The 22,799-nt window shown below is 40.7% G+C and overlaps 1 protein-coding gene across 1 annotated transcript in view; it reads left to right on the top strand.

Moving 5' to 3' along the window:
• Positions 1–22,799, top strand: part of tcerg1l (transcription elongation regulator 1 like) — a 662,686-nt gene that overhangs the window by 555,134 nt on the left and 84,753 nt on the right. Inside the window, exons 9-10 of the mRNA XM_055646670.1 lie at positions 591–657; positions 8,345–8,480. Coding sequence (XP_055502645.1) covers positions 591–657; positions 8,345–8,480 — 203 coding nt within the window. The remainder of the gene's footprint in view (positions 1–590; positions 658–8,344; positions 8,481–22,799) is intronic.

Here is a 22,799-nt window from a genome sequence, read left to right as displayed (position 1 = left end):
AAATATGATAGTTGATCCATATAACTGCCAATATTTCTCCACAACTGAATGACTATTCACGCAATTTGGAGCAGGTGGAGAATAGCAAGAGTCTGAAGATGTGGACGCCGTCCACTGTTGGTAGGGGCTGGGGAGTAGGGAGTATATGAGAAGGTGCCAAGTTCACGAGTCCTGATAGATCTAGCACAGGGAGTTCTTACCTACTCATGATGATGGGGCAGAACAACCACTTGGACCATGGTATATATATTTTATTTCTCGCCATTGTTTGGAATACATTTAAATGGCTTTAAGTATTTTATGTCCTTTCGATGTTTTAAACAATAGTTTACAGTTTTAGTATTTAACATCACAGTGGTTTAAGCCAGTTTCTTACATCAAGCTCCCAATATTTGAGAATAAAATATAAGACCTTTTATAGGTTCATTGCTGGTGCAGGCATCTGTTTTGACTGCTAATTTGGTGCCAGTGATATTGCAAATCTTCAAATGTTTATGTATTCCACAAATATAGTAATTTAAATATTAATTATAAGTATATATATACAGTCTTTATATATATCTATAATTTCAATTGTCTTACTTTATTAGCAAAAGATGAAACTTCTAATCATGAAGAGGCAAATGAAGAACACCTTATGAAAACGAAAAGAAACAAGTATGCAAATTACTTTCTTGACTGCTAACTATTTGTCTTTTTTTAAGAATATGCACAATATCTAACTTTGCACAATTTATCTACACTCTAAAACATTGTCCTTTTAAAAGATTTAAATTGAATTTTATGAAAATATCATTCAATCTAAAATATTTATCTCTTGAGGGCATTAACATTAAACAATTATGAGATCACTGGCGTGTGCATTTATAACCCATCCTAAAGCTTAAGAGCTATTTCTAAATGGGAGACAAGAAAACAGTACATTAAATATAAATCTATATTCTTTCCTCTAAAGAAAAGCATAACAAGTTGTCTTTTGGCTCTATTCAAATTGAACTTTGGGTTTATTTACAGTAATTATACCTTCTTAAACCAAATGTGCATGTGAGGATCTATTTTCTGTTGATATCTGGACACATGTGTATGGATTGATTAAAAATAGGTATTATCTTTAGAAATTATAAAATATATTGAATGTCATTAGCACATAAAGTAACATTTACATTTATCTTTTATTTACATTATTCTGCATTCATGTTTCAATAAAACATAATAATAATAATAATAATAATAATAATAATAATAATAATAATAATAATAATAAAACAATAATACATTCAGGAAATCACTTGTTTGAGTGTTTTTGTGTGAATAATAGACCGTTACAACTCCCCATCATTCTGTGAATGATATGAATACTGATCATTAAAAAAATAATCCCACCTATAAAAATAGCAGAAATCTAATTGTGTGTTGTGAGCCTTTTCCAGACCAGAACATATGATGATAAGTTGATAATTGCCTCTGTGCTGCTCGGTGCAACATTTGTTGTCATAGGTAACATAACATGGTCCCTGATCAAAATAGCATTTAGATTATGCAGATCATTTGCTGACTTAGATTTCCACTGAGTGCAATAATCACTTATGCCTTATACATAATATTACAACAGGTGTTTGGAGAAGTTAATTAACAAAGTTGAACATTTGCCTCATTTAAATTCAAGCATTAGGAATGTCAGGGAACTGTAAATAAGTATATTAATAAATATTAATAACAGTTAAGTTTTCTGCCATTCATACGACAGCAACTCAGCATTAAACATCGATGGCTGCCCTGGTTTTTCATACTATCTTGTTGTATTGTATTTCTACATCAATTAGTACTGTCCATAGACCAAACACATGTTTTACCAAGAATATTTATTTCTCAATGTTGAATTGGATTTTAGGGTGTTGTTACGTTCTATCAAATTTAATGTTTTAACATAACAGTGTGGGAATTCTTTATTGTAAATTGTTTACTGTCCTGGTGATATTTTTAATCTAAACTTCAAAAATAAGAAATGCACGTCAAAATCACAGTTTTGCTTGCTGAAAAATAACCAATAATAAACACCAATTAATTAAAAGATTAAATTTGTTCCATTATCATGGGTTGAACAATGTTGAATTAAAACATTGCTCATATAAATAATGTATAAAGATGCTGTTGACTTTATAAATCTCTGCTGGCATATTACATATGTTGTAATTTTTCGAATGCGTAATAGTACGATTAAATGAGAACTTACTAGTTTGAAGTTTGATCTTGATTTCATGAGGAGTTACGATGAGCGATTACGTGAAGGGCCGTCCGTCTGAATGCGCGTCAATCTTCAAAGCAGCGGTGTTAAATCACAGATAAAAAAGACACCTGAGAATAGTAAGATTGTGAAGAAACTAGAACTTCCATATGACCTTGATAGTATGAGGGTGGGAGCGGTGGGCGCGTAATCGCTCATCGTAACTCCTCATGAAATCAAGATCAAACTTCAAACTGGTCAGTTCTCGTTTAATCTTACTATTTTACTTCGGAGTCACGTGAGTGACTACGTGAAGATTTCAAAGTTCTGTGATTTTATGCCGGTTATGAATCCAGGCGTCACACACTGAATGGATTGACCATGGATGCGTGTAATCATTAAAGCATTCAGACATTACGTAGTTTAGTAAAGAAACTGATGCTTTAAATGAAAGATTTTTTTTAATTTACCCCTCCCAACCTTGGGGGGGAAACTAAGGGACAGAACTTAAAATGGTACGTGCAAACACCCCCAGTCCGGTTATGGGTCTGTTATAAAACCGGTGGACCGTTATTTAATTAGTCCATCCTGCAGCCACGAGGATGTCGTCAAGGGGCACGTCCATAGCTCTTGCTGCCGACGTAGATGCAGCCCTGGTGGAGTGAGATTTAACCATATAAACGTTTACTCCTGCTACCGCCATTACCTCTTTTGAGCATCTGGAGATGGTTTGAGTTGACACCTTTTGGTGTGGTTTTTTTATGGCTGATGAGGACCGATTGTTCTGAGCCTCTGAGGTTCTCCGTAACTCTCAGATAGTGGTGTTAGTATGTTACCACCCACACAACCGTTGGTCCTCTGGATATGCCAAGAACTGGATCTCCATCCCTGGCATTCCTGGCCTGCTCTGTTTTATCAGGTTCCTGATTAGGAATGTAATGTTGTTCATATTGGTGGTGATGTGGTCCAACCGTAGCTTCTGCAGTGTTTGGACTCTTTGTCAGCATACCACCTTCAGGGTTAGTTATAGGCGGTCCCCACTGTCAAAGTAGGGTTTGTACCACGCTCACATCCCATGTGTCAGTGTACCTTGGCCTTGGAGGTCTTAAATTGTAAATTCCCTTCATGAATTTTGTTGTAAAGGGGTGCGTTCCTATTGAGCTGTGCCCTGCTGCCGGCATCAGATTGGAGGAGAGTGCTCCTCTGGCACTATAGATGCACTATAACTTAGTTTATAGTTATAGTACAGTTGATAGGAACTCCAAGACATCCGTTATCTGAACTGTGTTGTATTTGTTCGGACAGTCCTATGCCTTGAAATGGCCTCCTCAGAATCTGCAGACCAACAAGTTAATACGTTCATGTAGTGGATGATTGCTCCCTGTAACTGGGTTCACTAGGAGGTCCCTGCTCTTGAGTACAGCCATTACTGGCTGGAGTATAATTCCCAAAATGTTTGGGGACCAGGCTTGAGCAGGTCAATCTGGCACTACCAATATGCCTGTGGCTTAGTCTTGCATGATTTTTGTCAAGCATCGGTTTGTGAGACAAATTGGCGGAAAGCATACGTAAACATTCCTCCCCAATTGAGGGAGAAAGCATCCACTGCCTTGCTCCTGGATCCAGCTCACAGGACACATATCTGGGTAACTAATGGTTAGTCTAGATGCAAACGGATCAACATCTGGTATGCCAAATCGTGTAGTTATTTTGTTAAATACTGTCTGATTCAACATCCATTCTGTGTTGTTATTAAACATTCATGATCCAGCATCTGTCACCGTGTTATATCTACCTCGTAGGTTTACCAAATATTCCTCTCGATACACCAGTGCCAAATGAGGTTTGACAATCTGTCGTAAGATACAGATTTTACACCACCCTTGTTAATGGATATATGCCACCGCAGTGGTGTTATCAATCTGAATTTGAACAAGCACCGGTTGCATATCGCTACAGAGAACCTTGAGTCCATATTGTGCCCCCAACAATTCTGGGTAATTTATTCCATATGTTGGGGAATTACAGACTCCTGCTCATTCCATCTGCCCCTACAGCTTTAGACTGTGTTGGTGTCTCCCCCATCCTTAGCCGCTTGCATAGGTCTGAAGAACCCTCGATGGCTTTCGAGCAAAGTTTCCCTGAGCTGTCTCCCATTCGTTATCCACCATAGTTATTCAACAATGGCCTCTGCTGGCAATCCATAGTTTGCCAATTCGGCCTGCATGTAATCTGAGTGTTCGTTCCTTTGCTTGCTGTAAGTTCTGGTAATGCAAAGGCCCGTACTGCTGGGAATGCAGCTCTATTTGCCAATTACACTCGCTGTTTGCCTGATAGATGGCTAGAATTTGACTATCAGGTCATTGCAGGCTTAATTAATATTGTTGTTTGCTCCTAGGCAAAGTCACCAACATATTTACTGTTTTTGATAGTAAATTCCAGGTAATCAATTACCCTTGTAGGTGTCAATTTTGATTTAACTGGATGGATGAGGTAACCAATTCTTTCAAACAGGGTTTTGGTTTGCTTGACTGGTGCTTCTGCCAATTCTTGGTGACTCCAAAATGAAAATGTCCTCCAAATATGCCATTACTATGTGGTTTTCAGACCTTTGTAGTCCCAGAATTGGTTTCCGTAGTTTAGTCAATAGTCTAGGAGCTGATGTCAACCCATTTGGCAGAGCCATGCCATCCAGTTAAACTTCAAATATCTCCTGTTCTTAATGAATAGACACCGAATAATATGCATCTTTGAGGTCGATGCATGCCATGTGACCATTTTATAGGAAGCTCCTATAAAACAGTAGTTAGACGGTAACAAAAAATTGCGGTTTCTAAAAGTCTGTACTGCACAAATGAGTTAAACCTGGATGAAGTGACATCCTCCATCTGTCACCTGTCCTAGAAGGCAATCCTGCCCAAAATACTGGGCCTGCCTTGAAGACAATTCCGGTCCAAGTTCCAAGTCTGCTTGGAACCCATGTATGTTGTGCAGTAAAAAAATAATCACATGTTGTTATCTGTTTTTTAAAACCAGATCTGAAATTCATGTTATTGTCATTTTGAACAAAAACACAAGAGTAAAATTACCAACATGTAACTGGTCCACAATCCCTTGTTTCAGTAAACCCAGACCCACCTACCTCCATGGCTACCGGTGGTCTTGTGGTAAGCCCAAAGGCCCCTGATGCGGGTTCCTTTTCTCTCCTTGATTGGGAGTTGGACTGGTAGGAAGTGTGGATTCCATGTTTCTCCTGACCTCTGCTTGGGTCTTGGTCTGAAAAACTTATCATACTGAGCCTGCCTTGTCGGACAATTCTGGCCATAATTCTGAGTCTACCTTGAAAGACGACTCTGATCATATTTCCGTGCCCAGCTTTCAAGCTACCACTGGCTTCAGTGAACCGCTTACCCCCGCAGGCCCCTGAGGATACCTGCTCTGACATGGCCCCTCCAGCGGGCCTAAATGAGATTCTTGCTTTGGGTCAGGCTGAAACTGACCGTGAATGCTCCTCTCCTCAGAGCAGGAGACATTTTCTAGATCTCTATCCAGGGAAGCACCCAGTGGAACCTGGATGGTTGCAGAAGTATTTCATTTCTTTTGTACTTATTATTTATTTTATGTAAAGCTCTTTGGTGCAAGTTAACTTAAACAGTGCTATATAAGTAAAGGTTACTTACTTACTTCCTTTCTTCTACGTGTCCCTGGGAAGGTACCCCCCCCCCCCCCCCCCCCCCCCCCCTTCCTTTCTTCTGCTTGTCCCTGGAAAGGTTTCCCCCCCCCTGCTTTTGTACTCTGATTCAGAGTGGTTTCTTCCATATATACTTCCCCCTCCAATGGGGAAGACATTGGGTTGCCCCATTATGCGAGGCTCCCGGTACTGCCTGCTGCTGTAGGCCCCGGGCTGACACAGCTCTCTCCTTAGAGCAGGTCATTGTTGGAGCAACTTCTCCAAAAAGTTGCTCCTATGTGGGAGAGTCGTCCTCAGACGCTCTCCGTTGAGGGAGGGTATCCCTTTCCCTCCCCGGACTCTTCTGAGTCAACGGGTTGTTTGACTTGCGGGTGGATTTTCCCGTACTGCAGGACCACCAACGGAGCTCTCCTCCTGCAACAAGTCTCCTGCCGGTTCAGCTGCCGGCGCTAAATGTCGGGAAACACCGTTGCCCGCTACTGGGAAATGCTGCGGTCTTCGGCAGCCGACTTCCCCGCGGACCGTCTCCTCGACATCTGGGCCCTGAAACTACAAAAAGTTTCAAGCCCGAAAGAACGCAGGTAAGTGATTCAACTTTCCTTACCTGCCCATCCTAACGGCCTGGGAGGACGCAGTGCCTCTGCCAGTCCGTCGCGCGTTGCGTTCAGACGTAATGACGCACACGCAGACGGACGGCCCTTCTTCACGTAGTCACTCACGTGACTCCGAAGTAAAATATATACATAACTGAAGACATGTCTCAACTGTGGTACAAGATGACTGTGATTTACAGTGACATAATTCTGGAAATTCACTTGCAATGCCGAAATTACTAAAACTCACTTTAACGTTGTGTGATTTTTATTGTGATTAAACATTTTTATTTTAGCTTTCAGCATATTATTTGGTAGTTTCATGCTGGATTGTTAATGCATAGTGTTGAAATTTGCAAGTTTAATCCCTGGAGATTTTGTGCAATGATGGATGTTAATAATACCAGTAATAGGAAAGTGAAATGTGAGGGGATTTTGTTTCATTGAGATCATGTCTCTGGTAATTCAGTGGTTTATTCTATAGTGAAAAAGATTAAAACTGTTACTTGGTTATATTACTTAGTTGTTGGCTCATGCTCTTAATCATAATCGTAATTTATTAGCCAAGTATGTTTTTCAACATACGAGGAATTTGGTTTAACATTCAGTCATAACAAAAAAGCAACAAGATATAAAACTACATAAAAATTTGACATAAACATCCACCACAGCTGCTCCTCCCCATTCCCCACTGTGATGGAAGGCAATAAAGTCTTATCTTCTTTCCCTCTGTCCTCCCGCAGTAGGGGGAGTCGAACCATCTGCAGCCGGCGATCGAGCTCCCACGTTGGGGCGGTCTAAACACCCGCTTTGGGACAGTCCTGCGGCTTGGAGTTCCCGAAATCCTAACCAGGGACCGCGAGCTTTATGATGTTAAAGTCCGCAGCTCAGCTGGTTGGAGCACCAAAGGCTGACCCCTGGCAAAGGGATAGCCCGCTCCGAGATGTTAAAGTCTGCAGGCTTCGTGTTTTGGAGCTCTAGAAGCCCCAGCAAGAGACCGCCAACCCCACGATGTTAGGCCGCGGTGTAGACAGAGATACGGCTCGGAAAAAGTCGCATCTCCGTCAAGGATAGAGATTAAAAAGGTTTCCCCCACCACCCCTCCACAAATACAATAACTAAAGATAAGCTAAAACATACATTTTACAACAAACTAAAAAGAATGAAAAAGACAAGACAGACCGTTGGCGAGGCAGCCATCGTGCAGCGCCCTCTGATATGCCTTTGGTTTGGTAACGTTCCTGAAGAAATGCCACTCTTTGAAATGTGTAGGAAGGAACTGCAGGTGCTGGTTTAAACTGAAGATAGATACAAAATGCTCAGCATGACAGGCAGCATCTCTGGAGAGAAGGAATGGGTGAAGCTTCGGGTCAAGACCATTCTTCAGACTGACAAGATGTCTGAAGAAGGGTCTCGGCCCGAAACGTCACCCATTGCTTCTCTCCAGAGATGCTGCCTGTCACGCTGAGTTACTCCAGCATTTTGTGCCTATCTCCACTTTTTTAAATGCTGCCATGCAAATACATCCTGTGGGAAATATAAAATAGCAAATTACAATGAGTTCCCATTGCTAAAAGCAAAACATATGCAGTAAAACCTCGCCTCTGTTTCCGGACCAGCAGGTTCAGGAACAGCTTCTTCCCTGCGGCTGTTACCCTGCTTAACTCTGCACCTTGGTCATTGCCAGTCACCCCCCCGGAAACTCCTTCCCCCAGTGACTGATCTCGGTTACAGCGGACAATCGGCAACAACGGACACCATTCTCTCCCCCTAGTGCGAGGGTTTATTGTGTGCACATTTGTAAATATTAATACTATGAAAATCATTTTACAACAGAACTGAGCAGCCAGAGATTGCTAATTCAGCAAAGGAAGAAATGGATGGGAAAAACCTGGGAAATACCCCACACAGAACTATTGTCCCCTTGGAAGAACGCATTAATCATTTCCGGGATATGCTTCTGGAGCGAGGGGTAAGAAATGTTCCAGCACACACAAGACTAATCTGCAGTAATTTATTCTATATACAGTATTTGCGCGCTCTTGAATAGCTGTTTATGTTTCAAGATGTTACACAATGGTTTAAATGCAAAGGCACAATTTCTGTCCAACTGAAAAGACGATGCAATTAATTATATTATCCAAGAAATGATAAAATCAATGAACAGTGAATGCATAATTTTCAAATTATCTCCAGATTAAATGTCCTCAACCATCTTTATCGTGAGCCTGATTCTGTGCTGGTGGTAGTGTGGTCAATGAGAAGACATCTCATCTTCATTAGTCGGCATCATTACTTTCAGTGCATGTTTCATAAGTGCTTTCCCATGTATTGAAATCTCCAGTAGCATCTATTAGTTGGAAGAGGGCTGAATCTCAAAGTCGGCTTGTTGATGAACATGATGTATCAGTTCTATCTGCAGGTCTTGTGCAAGAGCCTGAGAAATTAGCCTCATAACCCGCAAATTTAGTTAGTAAAATACCTCCAGCTAGTCGATTGGATATAAAATGTGAAAATGCAATTAGACATGATATCCACTGCTCAGATATGAAAGTGTTTTTTTTTTCTGAACATTCTGATCGTTTTTTGTAAAACAGATGTCTCCCCACTCTTTGAGCCTCCAACAGAATCAATGGACCTGGATCAGAAGCTGGGGCTTCATCATTATTGACTGATTTACAAAACTCTTATTCTGGATATTCTTTAACAAAGTGTAGCCTTGGATGGTTAAAAATAGAATGATTTTTAAAATATGAACCCTCACTTCTGCTATGTAATGATAGAAAACATTATAATTAGTCTGAATATGTGAAGGAGAACTACCAGATCAAAGTTGTTAATGATTTCCACCCTGATTGCTCTCCTACAGCTTATTAATTTTCCCTGGTGTATCTTTCAATGACTTAAAGAAATGCCTATTGTTCAGAGAACTAATTGTTGCCATGCCTTTCAACTAAGTAACAAGTCAGCTACAGTTTTGACGACAGATGGAATAGAACATCTTTAATGAGGGTACTATTTAAGCTGATAGTATGTGGACAATTAGCAGAGTGGTGCAGCTTGAAGAGCCACTACCTCTCAGCTCCAATGTCATTTGTTCAATCCTGATGCGGGTGTTGCCCATGGCGATTTTCAACAATCTCCCTATGACCCTGTGGGTTTCTTAATGGGCCTGCCCCACATAGGCAGACCTCCTATTTTTTAGGCGACTGCCAGCAATTAGGGCAATGGAATTCACCGAAGTCAGCATTGGAGACAACCTACGTCACCTGGCGACAACCTCCGACAGTACCTCTGACAGTACCTATGACAGCATACGACATCCCAAATTGTCGCCACTGTCGCCGAAAAATGTTCAACATGCCTGGAGTCGCTAAAAAGTTGCTTAAGTGGGACATGCCCTTAAGGGTGCTCCAGTTGCAATAGCAAAGAGTCAAGAGTGTTTTATTGTCATATGTCCCAGATACAACAATGACATTCTTACTTGCAGCCGCACAACAGAATATGTAAACATAGTCTACTGTAAACAATATAAAAAATGAGAAAAATGTACATCTACACACAAATACATACAGTACATACACATCACAATCACAATCACAATTATACCTTATTAGCCAAGTATGTTTTGAAACATTCGAGGAATTTCATTTGCGAAGTCAGTCATACAATAAAAAGCAACAGAACACACAAAATACATTTTAACTTAAACATCCACCACAGTGACTCCTCCACATTCCTCACTGTGATGGAAGGCGAAAAAAAGTTCAATCTCTTCCCTTTGCGCTCCCGCAGTCGGGGGCCTCAAGCCCTCCGATGATGGAAGATCTTGACTCCAGTAGCCAGGGGGATGTCAGCTCCCGCATTGGGGAGATGTCAGCTCCCCGCGCCGGCGATCAAACCCCGCGTCGGGGCTGGTCGAACCTTCCGCGATTTTAGAGCTTCCCGACTAGGCCTCTCCCGAGACTGTGAGCTCCCGGTGTAAAGTCCGCAGGCTGCGGTTGGGGCGATCTCAGGCAAGGGATCAACTACAATGTTAAGTCCACGCCCCGCGGGGGCGCTGAACGTCAGTCTGAGGACACCACCAGCTCCATCGATGTTAGGCTGCAGGGGAACGGAGATGCGACCCAGAAAACAGTCGCATCTCCGGCATGGTAAGAAACTGAAAAAAAGTTTCCCCTGACCCCCACCCCGATCCCCACATAAAACAAACCGGAGAACATTTACACAAACTTTTAACATACACTAAACATTAAAAAAAGATGAAAAAACAGACAGACTGTGCAGTGCCCCTGGTGGTAATTTGCTTCATAACCTGCAATTATACACACACACACATATGTCCTCCCACATCCCAAAGACATGCAGGTTGGTAGGTTAATTAGCCATTGTCAATTGGCACTAATGTATAGATGAATAGTCGAATTAGGGGGAAGTTGATTGTAATGTGGCGGTGAGAATGTGGAGATTGTGGAAGGCTGATATGGGATTGGGATGCAATTAAAATAAAAAAGTGCTTAATGGCCATTGTGGGCTCAATAGTCTGTTTCAGTTCCCTGTGACCCCATGACTGTGGCTGTATGAAATGGTCTCAGTAAAAGTGTCATTTTCAGCAGTACTCTAACAGTCTTCAATGTGTGTGAGTTCCACATTTAAGAAGTCATGGGCCTGAGTAGCAAAGGGGTAGACACTGTGCATTGATGTATTAATGAATCGGAGGCTCAAAGCACATGTTAAAAAGGAGAAGCAACTAGAAGCAAATACTGAGGGAGGCCATTGTATGACGTTTCCATGAGCTAGATAGATTGAGCATTCTACAACATCCATCAACTAGTAATAGTTCGATTAAACATCTGACTCAGTGTGTCAGAATTCGTAACATTTTTGCCAGAAGAGCAGATTGCCAGACAGTCTCATATGCTGCTGTTAAATCAAGAACGACAACCACAAGACACCGGGAATAAATGATGGACTGCAATGAGGCAGAAGAAGACAGGTACTCTGTAGGAGTATCTGATGAGTCTGTTATCCTTAACCTCAAGGAGGCAATTTAAAGTTTCCACTGCTGCACACAGTCCTCTGTCAAACCTTTTACGTCTTCCAGCTGCAGTTTGCTTAATATTGTGAGCAGCTTCCATGCAACTGGATGCTTCTGTTTGTTTATTCATCTTGGTGATATGAGTGGTGTCCATGCAGCCAGTTGCTCAACTTCACAATTGTTCTTCTGCTTATTGGAGAACCTCGGACTATCTTTGATCGGACATTACTGGCTTCATCTTGCACTAAGCGTTATTCACGTTATCCTATTACCGTGTATGCGTACACTGTGGATGTCTCGATTGTAATAATGTATTATCCTTCCGCTGACTGGTTAGCATGCAACAAAAGCTTTTCACTGTACCTCGGTGCACGTGACGTTAAAGCAAACCTGTTGTGGTAAGGAATTGTGCACAATTACTGCATGAATGCTTTTCATGGAGAAACATACTGCCAAGAGAGAAAATGTTGCCTCATCTAGCTGCAAAAAGCACAGACAAGTATATGCCTGGAAATTGTTTTGCCCTAATGGATATGTTTCTCCAATATCTTTCCACATTACATTTCCAATATGTTCATGCCTCAGAAAATCAAGGATTGGTGGCACCCACCACACTGAATATAAATGCACGTAGAGGTTATGGGGAGAAGGCAGGAGAATGGCATTTGGAAGGAGAGATAGATCAGCCATGATTGAATGGCATAGTAACTTGATGGACCGAATGGCCTAATTCTACTATTCCATATGACTTTATGACGTGCATTTAGGGAGGACATCTCTTCAGTGCATTCTCCTCCTCCCCCTGTACCTCCTTGCTGTCTTCCTCTTCATTTTGGTGATGTAGCAAGGTTTTGAGTTAGGGCTGAGCTCTCATGATGTCAAGAGCCTGCGAGAAAGCACAAGGCTTTATATGGAGAGTGGTTCACAGTGCTCCCAACCAGCCCATGCACCTTTAGACTTTACGACTTTAGAGATACAGCACAAAAACAGGCCCTTCGGCCCACCGAGCCCTTGCCAACCAGTATTCGCCCAGTACACTAACACTATCGTACAAAATGGGAACAATCTACTTTTTATTTTACCGAAGCCTGTACTAACCTGTACCTCTTTGGAATGTGGGAGGAAACTGGAGCACCCAAAGAAAACTTGTGCAGTCACAGGGGGAACATACAAAATCCATACAGACAGTACCTGTAAAATTAGGATCGAACCTGGGTCTCTTTTGGCACTGTAAAAAATCAACAGCTCCGAGTATTGCCATGCTTTTTTAATACTTGAGATGTGAAAGTGAATTTGGTGTCAAATTAAACTTATTGTTATGCTTTATCTGATGGGATAAATTGCAGACTTGATTTTTAAAATCTCAAAATTTTGTAACATTGCTACTTTATATTTTACCGAAGCCTGTACTAACCTGTACCTCTTTGAGATGTGGGAGGAAACCGGAGCACCCAAAGAAAACTTGTGCGGTCACAGGGGGAACATACAAAATCCATACAGACAGTACCTGTAATCAGGATCGAACCTGGGTCTCTGGCACTGTAAAACAACAGCTCTATTGCTGCTCCACTGTGCCACAACTAAAGCACACCGCTGGCACTACCCACTAGTGTCAAGAAGTTCTGGTTGTATCTGCATTCTGCTGCAGAGAAATAACCAATGAAAGAATCATAGTAGTGGGAGCATTCTTTGTCTCCGTCCTAACATCTAGCAGCTGATACTGTATATGACAGCCTTCATGGATAGCCTGAGATTAAAGTAAGCTCCCCAAAATTGAAATGATCAGCCAGAATCTTGATGTACAGGCTGTGAAACCCCTTGCTATTCACGAGGATTTGGAGTTTGTTGTAGAGAATGCAGACTGCCACAAGAGTGCAGCCTGTCATTCCTTGAAGTTTCAGGAGAACTGGAATCTTCACTGTGGCACATTGGCTTTCATCAGTCAGAGTATTGAGCATAGAGGTTGGGAGGTCATGTTGCATTTCTATAAGACATTGGTGAGTTTGCATTTAGAGTATTGTGTTCAGTATTGCGTCCACCATGTTATATGAAAGATGTTGTAAGTTGGAAAGGGTGCAGAGAAGACTTACAAGGACGTTGCCAGGTCTTGAGGACCTGAGCGATAGGAAGAGGTTGTGCAGGCTGGGACTCCATTCCTTGGAGCGCAGCAGGATGAGGGATGATCATACAGAGGTTTACAAAATCATGAGAGGAATAGATTAGGTAGGTGCACAAAGTCTCTCGTCCGTAGTAGAGGAATCAAGAACCAGAGGACATAGGTTTAGGATGAGGGGGGAAAGATTTATTTGGAACCTGAGGGGTAACTTTTTCAGACATGTGTGATGGATGTATGGAACGAGCTGCTGGAGGAGGTAGTGGAGGCAGGTACTATTGCAGCGTTTAAGGAACATTTTGACAGGTACATAGATAGGCCGGTTTAGAGGGATATGGACCAAACACTAGTGTAAATGGGACATTTTGGCTGGTGTGGGCATTGCGTTAAGGGCCTGCTTCAAACTGTAAGACTCATAGATCAACATACTTACGATGTTTGCTGAGCCAGGTTAAGAAGAATTCCACTCCCTTGAATAATGGTAATTAGTGAAATTCCTAAAGAGATAGCAAGCTGCAAGCTATGATGCACGACATAGATTAACTGCTATTGGAAGGCAAATGGGTGAAGGGTTGGAGGCGCAGTCCAGGCACAGGTGCATGGGAGGTGCATTACAGGTAGTTGCAGGTTTTAACACCAGTGACTTTGAAAAGCTTTGTCTCCAAATATTATTTCTTGGAGAGTTGATGTATCTTCATGTTGACACTTGGAGAATGGGGTGTGAGAATCAACCCCACTTCTTTTGCTATGCCTTAATTGAGCAAAGTGCAAAAGAGATTAGTACTAAGGATATGACTCATTTACCATCTCAGGCTCCTGTAGCTACTGCAAGTACCTAGTATAAAACTCGTATAAAAGTGATTGATGATCACTTTAAATGGTGTAGGTGCTTTACATGGAGTGCAGTTAAAAGCTGGTTCCCTGTAAATGAGTTCATCTGTTTTTGAATCAAACATGGAACAATTTGAAGCTTTCTATGAGAGCATTGCTGAGGATTGACATCCATTTCCAGTTGAATGGGCGAGTGCTGAGACTGGAAATATAGTTCCAAGCTCCTTGATTTGGTTGCATTACCAAATTATCCACCAGAAAGTAACATTAGTCTGCATAAAATGGCATGTCGGCCAAAGAACACACACAGATCACTGAAATGTCTCCTCAGTTTTGGTGTAAAATTAGCAATGGCTGTACATTGCAGAAGGAAAATGCCCTGTTTAATCCACAAAACATGGTGATTTAAGCATGTTCCAGAAAGCTTTTTACCACAGTATTAGTGGATCTTACATGCTATTGCTCAAGAAATTGAAGGATGTGGGTATTACAAATAAATGAGACACCTGCACAATAATGCATTTTATTTGAAATGCACTGATGAAAATTCAGTTGTCATTTTCAATGTCAAGTTGATTTAAAATTTCTAATATATTTTACATCTGAGAAGTTTTGTTTGATATATTGTTGTTTGTCATAAATTTGATTTTATTCTTTTTTAAGGAGATGCCTAACAGTTATGAAAATTGATTGTTCAAATAACTTGCCTTCAGAATGGCCAGATATGGATATAATTTTGATAAAATAGTCTGTGATGTTATTGAGAGAGAAAAAACCCCGAGCAATGGAAGATCTGGATATATGTTAGTCATAGAATTGGACAATAGAGAATCTAATTTCCAAATTAATGCCATTGTAAATGCAATATTGCAGAAGAATGAGAACACATGCACACATGTGTTTCCAACATTGAACGATTTGTGGCATGATGGCTTCTCCTGGAGATTATACCAAGGAGAGGATGCATACCCTGTTATTTGTGTGTAGTTCTAAGCAGAACATACCATCTGCTATAGTTAAATATTTATACTTAAACTCTCACCTCTTTCTGCCAGCTTTCCCTGTCTGCACAACATTTGCATGTGCTGACATGGTTGCAAACTCTAAAATCCACAAAGCTTTTCTGCAGCTTTCCTATGTTCAGTGAGATGCAGTGGAGAACATGACTTGATTTTTAAGGTCAGCTGTACGCTATGTGATCTTGTTGCTCTCTGGTTGGCTTCAAACACTCTACAGCGTATGCACGTTTATCAGCAAGGTAGCTATTGTTAATGTTGGGATAGATTATGTTTGTACCCCTTCAGGTATTGTTGCATCCCCTGCAGTATGTTGAATTACATCAAGCATGCATTACGTGATACATCTTAACGTTAAATAATTGAACATGGTGGCCATGGAAGTAATCATCTTGCGAGACATAGTGTTGCCTTGGTTGAGAAGTGCTGAGGCGTTGCAGGGGAGAATATTGAGCGTGGAGTGCCCTTTAGTAATATCAGGCAACTGTAACAATGATCTTGGAATCTCTGGATAATTGCTACACACGATGATAGATGTTTTTGAGAACATGTCAGGAGGGAATTTAACTTCAGAATATATAAAAGATGCAATTTTGTTAAAAGAAACCCATCTAGCTGGTAACAGAGAAAACTTCAATTAAAAGAATATCAAGTAAAAGGCTAAGTGTTTAAGAGGGAACTGCAGATGCTGGAGAATCGAAGGTTACACAGAAAAGCTGGAGAAACTCAGCGGGTCTGAAGAAGGGTTTCGGCCCGAAACGTTGCCTATTTCCTTCGCTCCATAGATGCTGCTGCACCCGCTGAGTTTCTCCAGCTCAAGTAAAGGCTGTTCAGCTTTAATAAAATTTGCTTTTGTGAATTCCTTCATTTCATTCCAAGCGTTTGAACAACTTTCCATCCATTTCCACTATTTCAAAGTGCTGTCACGCAGATAACCTCAACGGCCAATTCTACTAAGCAGGAATCCATGTAATGCTCTGAGAGGATCAAGGGATCATCTGTTTTTTGAGATATCATTTTGAGAACTAATGAAACCAGGACCTGTCAAAGTGTTCACTCACCATGTTCCTTTAAGAATTTTGCCGCATCTAATGTTAGACTAATTGCTCTGTAATTACCTTATTTCTCTCCTCAAACCGCATGGTGTGAGATATCATTTTTCCAATTCACAGGAACACTTCCTGAATCTGTAGCATTTTGCAATATCATGTAAGCCATCCAATGCTCTTTTTCTGTATTAGGGTTCTACACCTTTTGTGATGGTTTGAATTTGAAGTCTCAATTGATCCAAATAATTGCTTGCAGCTAGAGTGATTCATATCTGATTTTGTACTCCAAGCAGTTGCATTGATTTTCTAAACAAGACTGTGTAAATGACACAATTAAATCAAATGGGATGGACAATTAAAATAAATCAGGAATCCTAATAAGAATAAATGAAATCTCCAATTTCAGTTGGATTTCATAACAATTGCTTTGGTGCAATATGTTATTGTTCTTTGTATTTGCAAAGCTTTCAAGCATTTGATGGATTCTTTCAACAATCCACCACATTCTGTTGGGTGAAGAGCTCATCTTGCTTTCACATTTTTGCTACGTAAATAAAGCAACAAAACGGATTAATCTCAGGTAAGATAATGGGATGCACTGTCTAACATAATGCCAGTAAATACAGCTGAATCCTGTGGAGCTCAGTCTGTCAGCCATGGCACTGCTGTTCACATGTGAAATGTTCACTCATATGATTAATTCACAGTATAAACTGCTGGCCATCCTTAAACTAATGGGATAAACTTAAAGTGGAGTTAAAACATGAAGTTAGACATGATACAATATAACTTTATTTATCCCAGGAGGGAAATTGATCAATTAGATAGGTTGTTCATAAATATGAAATCTCCCTCTTTCTCTCCCCCTCTCATACCCTTTGGTTCTTTCCCATACTAAAGGGTTATATTGCTTTATTGTGCAATTTCTATGACATTATTTATCTTTAGTAAATTATTCAATTTCCAATGCATTCTTGCAGGTCTCGAGAACAATCAAAACCAATTAACTAATAATAAACATTGATTGTATGGGGAAGGGACTGCAAGGGGGGGGGCACAAACATTGGGGGCATGCATTTAAACCACCTTTTCAAATTCTCCCATGCTCATTTAAAACACATAACATTTATGGAAAAATGTACTATGTTCAAATATAAAACAGTTGAGTTTCAACAAGATGGTTAATATTTAGTGAACACTAACTCATGAAAAGATCATAAATTAAATTAATCCTAGCCAGGATAACCAAAGCATTCTTAGACATGATAACCAAACAGGACCTGGAAACTGGACTTCAGCTTATCGACTCAAAGTGGAATCATCCAACCTACTATGGTAATTGCCAGCATTTCATGTCGAAAGTTCAGTGGATTGACAGAGATGCATGCTGATTTTCAATTCACCAATCCTCTGATTGCCTCGGGCATCAATTGAACTGATCCCTCCCTGCAGCACTGATCTCCCATGGAGTTTAATGGAGAACTAGCATTTCCCACAAGGTGGTTTACAAATACACTGTCTCTCTTTCATTTGAGGCTGCAGGTGGGCCAGACATAGACTTGTGTTGGTCCTTTGATTGTCCACCCAACTCTTTTGAACCGTTAATGTTGCTACAAGAGTAGTATCTTTCATGAAGTTTTTTATCGATATGCTAACCACAAAAAAATAGTGTGCTCAAGACAACTTCTGTAAGGAGAACTTCCACTTTTGTCCACTTATGAACAAGCTGGCATTCTGGGTCGGTCCCATTTGCTTGCATTTGGTCCACTACCCCCAGAACACTTGCTGTCCATATATCAGTCCAGATCTCTTCTGAACGTTTGAATAAGATCTCCTTCTATAGTTTGCATGCAGTATTGTTTTGTCACATTAGCTTGTCAGTTCACCAATCCCTAGCTCATGGCTTTGAGCTCTCAGCATGATTCCATTGGCAAGAAGCCCAAGTGCCCGCACCTGAACTGAACAAGCAATTAATGTACTGAATTGGAAACCTACCTCTCGCGAGGTGAATTTCAGAATTGCTGCCTAGTTGCCTCAAGTCATGTACTGGGGTCGGTGGGATCAGATCATAATGGTTGAGATTTTCATACAGATTTAAAACTCTGATGATACAAAACATATCTATTTACAAGGGTTATTTCCTCTTTCCCCCCCACAACCTCTCAATCCATCCTCTTTCTAACCATGTAATCAGGCATTACATGTCCCTGTGATTATTACCGTACTTTTTTTACCTGCTTCAAACTTAAGCCTTTGATTCCACTTTAGGCTTTTTCCTCCCCTTGTTCTCTGTTTCTTCGCTCTGCCATTCCTCTCTTCCTGTTGTCACACCTTATTTTATTTCTTCTCCCTCAAGTGCCCTTTTGAATCTGCACTCTAACCCTTCAGCCCTCCTGAACTCGGCTTGTACTCGCTAGAATTTAGAAGATTGAGGGGGGATCTTATAGAAACTTACAAAATTCTTAAAGGGTTGGACAGGCTAGATGCAGGAAGATTGTTCCCGATGTTGGGGAAGTCCAGAACAAGGGGTCACAGTTTAAGGATAAGGGGGAAATCTTTTAGGACCGAGATGGGAAAAACATTTTTCACACAGAGAGTGGTGAATCTCTGGAATTCTCTGCCACAGAAGGTAGTTGAGGCCAGTTCATTGGCTATATTTAAGAGGGAGTTAGATGTGGCTAAAGGGATCAGTGGGTATGGAGAGAAGACAGGTACAGGATACTGAGTTGGATGATCAGCCATGATCATATTGAATGGCGTTGCAGGCTCGAAGGGCCGAATGACCTACTCCTGCACCTATTTTCTATGTTTCTATGTTTCTAAATTTCTGCTGCCATCTTAGACTTGAATTCCTCTTAAATAAACCTACAATTTCCAGCAATGAGGAGCTCATCATTGCCATCGTATAAATAAGAAGCAAATCAGCGTTCTCACCATTATTTCCCCTTGACCCGCCATTCCCTGTGTCTGCTGGGGTTGATTCTTTCAAGCCTTCTCCCTGCCCCACTCACATACCCTAAATCTGATCCTAAGCATTCTTTCAGCAAATCTACTATCATTGGTATTCTCTGCACCTCCCTTCAGAATGTCATTCCACATATTAAAGGCTCCATCCCAATCTATATGTTCCACCACCCACCACAACTGAAGCTCTTATTAACAACACACCTTTTCAACTCTTATCAACAAATCACATCAAATCAACAAATCATTTCCTTTTTTTATCGAGTCACATTTTCTTCATTTAAGCAACTTACCTTAATGCTGTTGGTAAAATTCTCATTTTCTATTCCGTATCCAAATACTATGCCAAATTTATGACCGAGATATGTTCATTGGTGTCCTTCCTTAGATTCTGCCTTGGTGACTTGGTTAATATCAACCTCCATAGCCATTTTGGGAAAATGCTGGTTTTAACTTGCACTACATGTACATTCTATTATCATGTATCTATATACTGTAAATGGATCCCTATAAATCCCGATAACTGGCCGTTTCCACCATTATCAAGAACCAGTCCAAGAAGTTAATGGGCTTATCGGTGATGTTATCAGTAGCGGCTGCCATTTCTCTCCGCTTCCCTAGGACGTTGGGCCAATTATTTCTTTCTTTCTGGTCCAGAATTAAAAACATTTTTCTCCTTCTCCCCTATCTCTATTTACGTGCAAAATGAGAATAAATTTAAAAAAAATTGTATGAATGTAGAAGTGTAAAACAAATTTAATGATCCAACATTTCACAACAATTTATATGTCCTCTTCTGTAATTACAAATCGTTATTCGTCCTATTTGCTACACATTCTGCATGCTGCAGATACAAGGTCAGCCAGCTTGAATCACTGCTTTGACTGCAGAGATAATTTTGGCTAGGATCCTCTGGCTTCTGCTAATCCTGCTATGGAATAGTGAGCTTCACTGCACAGAGGTCGGGATCAGTACATACTATATGAAACAACTAACTGGTGGTGGGAGAGTATGTGTAAAGTGAGAAGTGAATGCCTTTTTGAGAAGATCACTCACTTCCACATCCACCCTCTCCCTCTCTCTCTCTCTCTCATGGCCAAAGTTGTTGCCTTATATATTGTGGAGGCACAACAGTCTGCAGATGCTGGAATCTGGAGCAAAAATAAGGAGAGCTGCTGGAATAACCCAGGTGTTCAGGCAGCATATGTGGATTAAAATGGCCAGCATTTGGAGTCAAGATCCTTCATCTGACAAGAGAATTGTGGAGAGCTGAAGAACACATGAGAGAAAATGGGATAATGAGGCTCGATGAGGTAGAATCAGGTCATATGCCAAAAGAAAAGTAAGAAACAATGATATTATAACCCTCATATTTGAGGAGCGCTCAACCAATCTCTTAGAGGCAAACCTGCAATGGCTAGGACATGAGTAAGTAGCTCATGTATTCTTAGCTAATTCTACAGATGTGACATCCAGGAACAGCAGAGAAGAATGAATAATCTTGCACCTTCGCTCTGCTATCTCTATCACTGCTTTCACTACCAGCTTTAAATACCATTCAGACAGGAGTTGGCTGACACGTTCTCTCTCCTGCCCCATCTCCACACTCTATATGCCTTCCACGCCAGCTGACATGTCCCACCTCCAACCTCCCTCTGCCTGTGCCACTCTTCCACTTGCTTCCATGCTCGCTTTATCTTTTTGCCTTTCCTGCACCATGCCTCACTGAATCATGGCATCTCTGGGAGAATATTTTTTTTACTGATCCACAGATGTGGACTGGCTCGTGTTCGAAAGTGTCCTGGGATGGTACAACCTCAGAGTGTGTGATTGGTATTGGAAGGCAAGGTCAATGATTTGTGAAATGAATTCTGGATTTCTCCAGCAAACTGGTTCTCTGCAGATCTGGTGTGAGATGACTGAGAAGGACCTTTAGTTCTCTGTCTTCGATTCCCTGGTACTCTGTTCCTTTACCGCTGCATGAAGGGAAAGGTGTAGGAACAGCGGGTGCTGGTTTACACAGAACATAGACGCAAAATGCTGAAGTAACTCACTGGGACAGGCAGCATCTCTGGAGAGAAGTTTCATGTCGGGTAAAGGTGATCTGTGGAAAATGGTGAGCAGGTGGCATGTTAAAACTGAATGATCAGCCTATTCTTGTGTTAAACTGCATCTGGCGTTCTGTCATCTATTCTCTTAATCCATGATCTTTTGTAGTTTCCTGCTGCTTCCAGAAAATTAGAAAGTGATCAGCAAAACAAAGGAGGACCTTGTTAGACTGAAAAATGTGACAATATCAGCAAAACATGGAAGCAAATTTCAATATATCAAACAGATTGGCAAGGAAATTGAAACCTACTGACATTTGTTTCTGTGGAGCAATGGCCATGGGTCAGAGATTGGGTTGTAATGTTACAAACAAATTTTCAGTATGCCTACCATGTGGATGATTGAGACTAAACAATTAAGTTACAATATGCATGGTGTTATATTTCAAAATAATCATTGTGACAAATGATTATACTGGCTGTCCAACATTGTGCCAGAGCAAAGTAAACCACACTTCTGCCCGAAATCTTTCATTCATTGTAGATGTCAAGTGGTGTCTCCACATTCTCCCTTGGAGAGAAGAAGCAAAATAATTGAGAGCATCAATCTCACAACTGCTTATTGGTCCAGTTTAGCAGAAGATTAATGTTGTGGTGAGATCCAAACTTCAAACTTCAAATGAAAACAATATAAAGGAGTTTCATGATTGATTTAAAGCAATTAGAGTCATATTTTTAACAATACACAGGATATTGATTTTGTTTTTAACGTAAACCTAAGCACAAACCTAAGGATGTGGTCTATGTTCCATTTTCCTTTGTTTGGATATAACATTAATATGTCAGTGAGAAGCTTGACAAAACCAAATGGGGAAAATTATTTGTCCTCCAATTCATGACTTGATTATTAAGGGATTAATACATCCAAAATGTACATTCAAATTTTCTAGAATAATATTGAATTATTTATCTTTCTACCAAACAAAATAATCGCACAATCATTTACTCAAAAGATTTATATTATTGTATAGGGTCAGTTTCTTTTAAATTAGTTCATTGTGAATTATGAAGAAAAAGGATCTTTCAACTTGGTCAACAAAAGGTGCTAAATGTCATTCTATCTAGTCATGTACTTTAGATATGACTTTTGCAGGTTTACTAACGTGCATCTTTGATGGCACGTGGAAGCTCCTTGGGAAAACAACCATCTTGTTAGATCTGCAAACATCACG

This window comes from Leucoraja erinacea, chromosome 15 (assembly GCF_028641065.1).
Source record: "Leucoraja erinacea ecotype New England chromosome 15, Leri_hhj_1, whole genome shotgun sequence".
Taxonomy (NCBI): domain Eukaryota; kingdom Metazoa; phylum Chordata; class Chondrichthyes; order Rajiformes; family Rajidae; genus Leucoraja; species Leucoraja erinaceus.
Note: the sequence above shows the minus strand (reverse complement) of the source record. Positions and strands in the feature narration are given on the sequence as shown.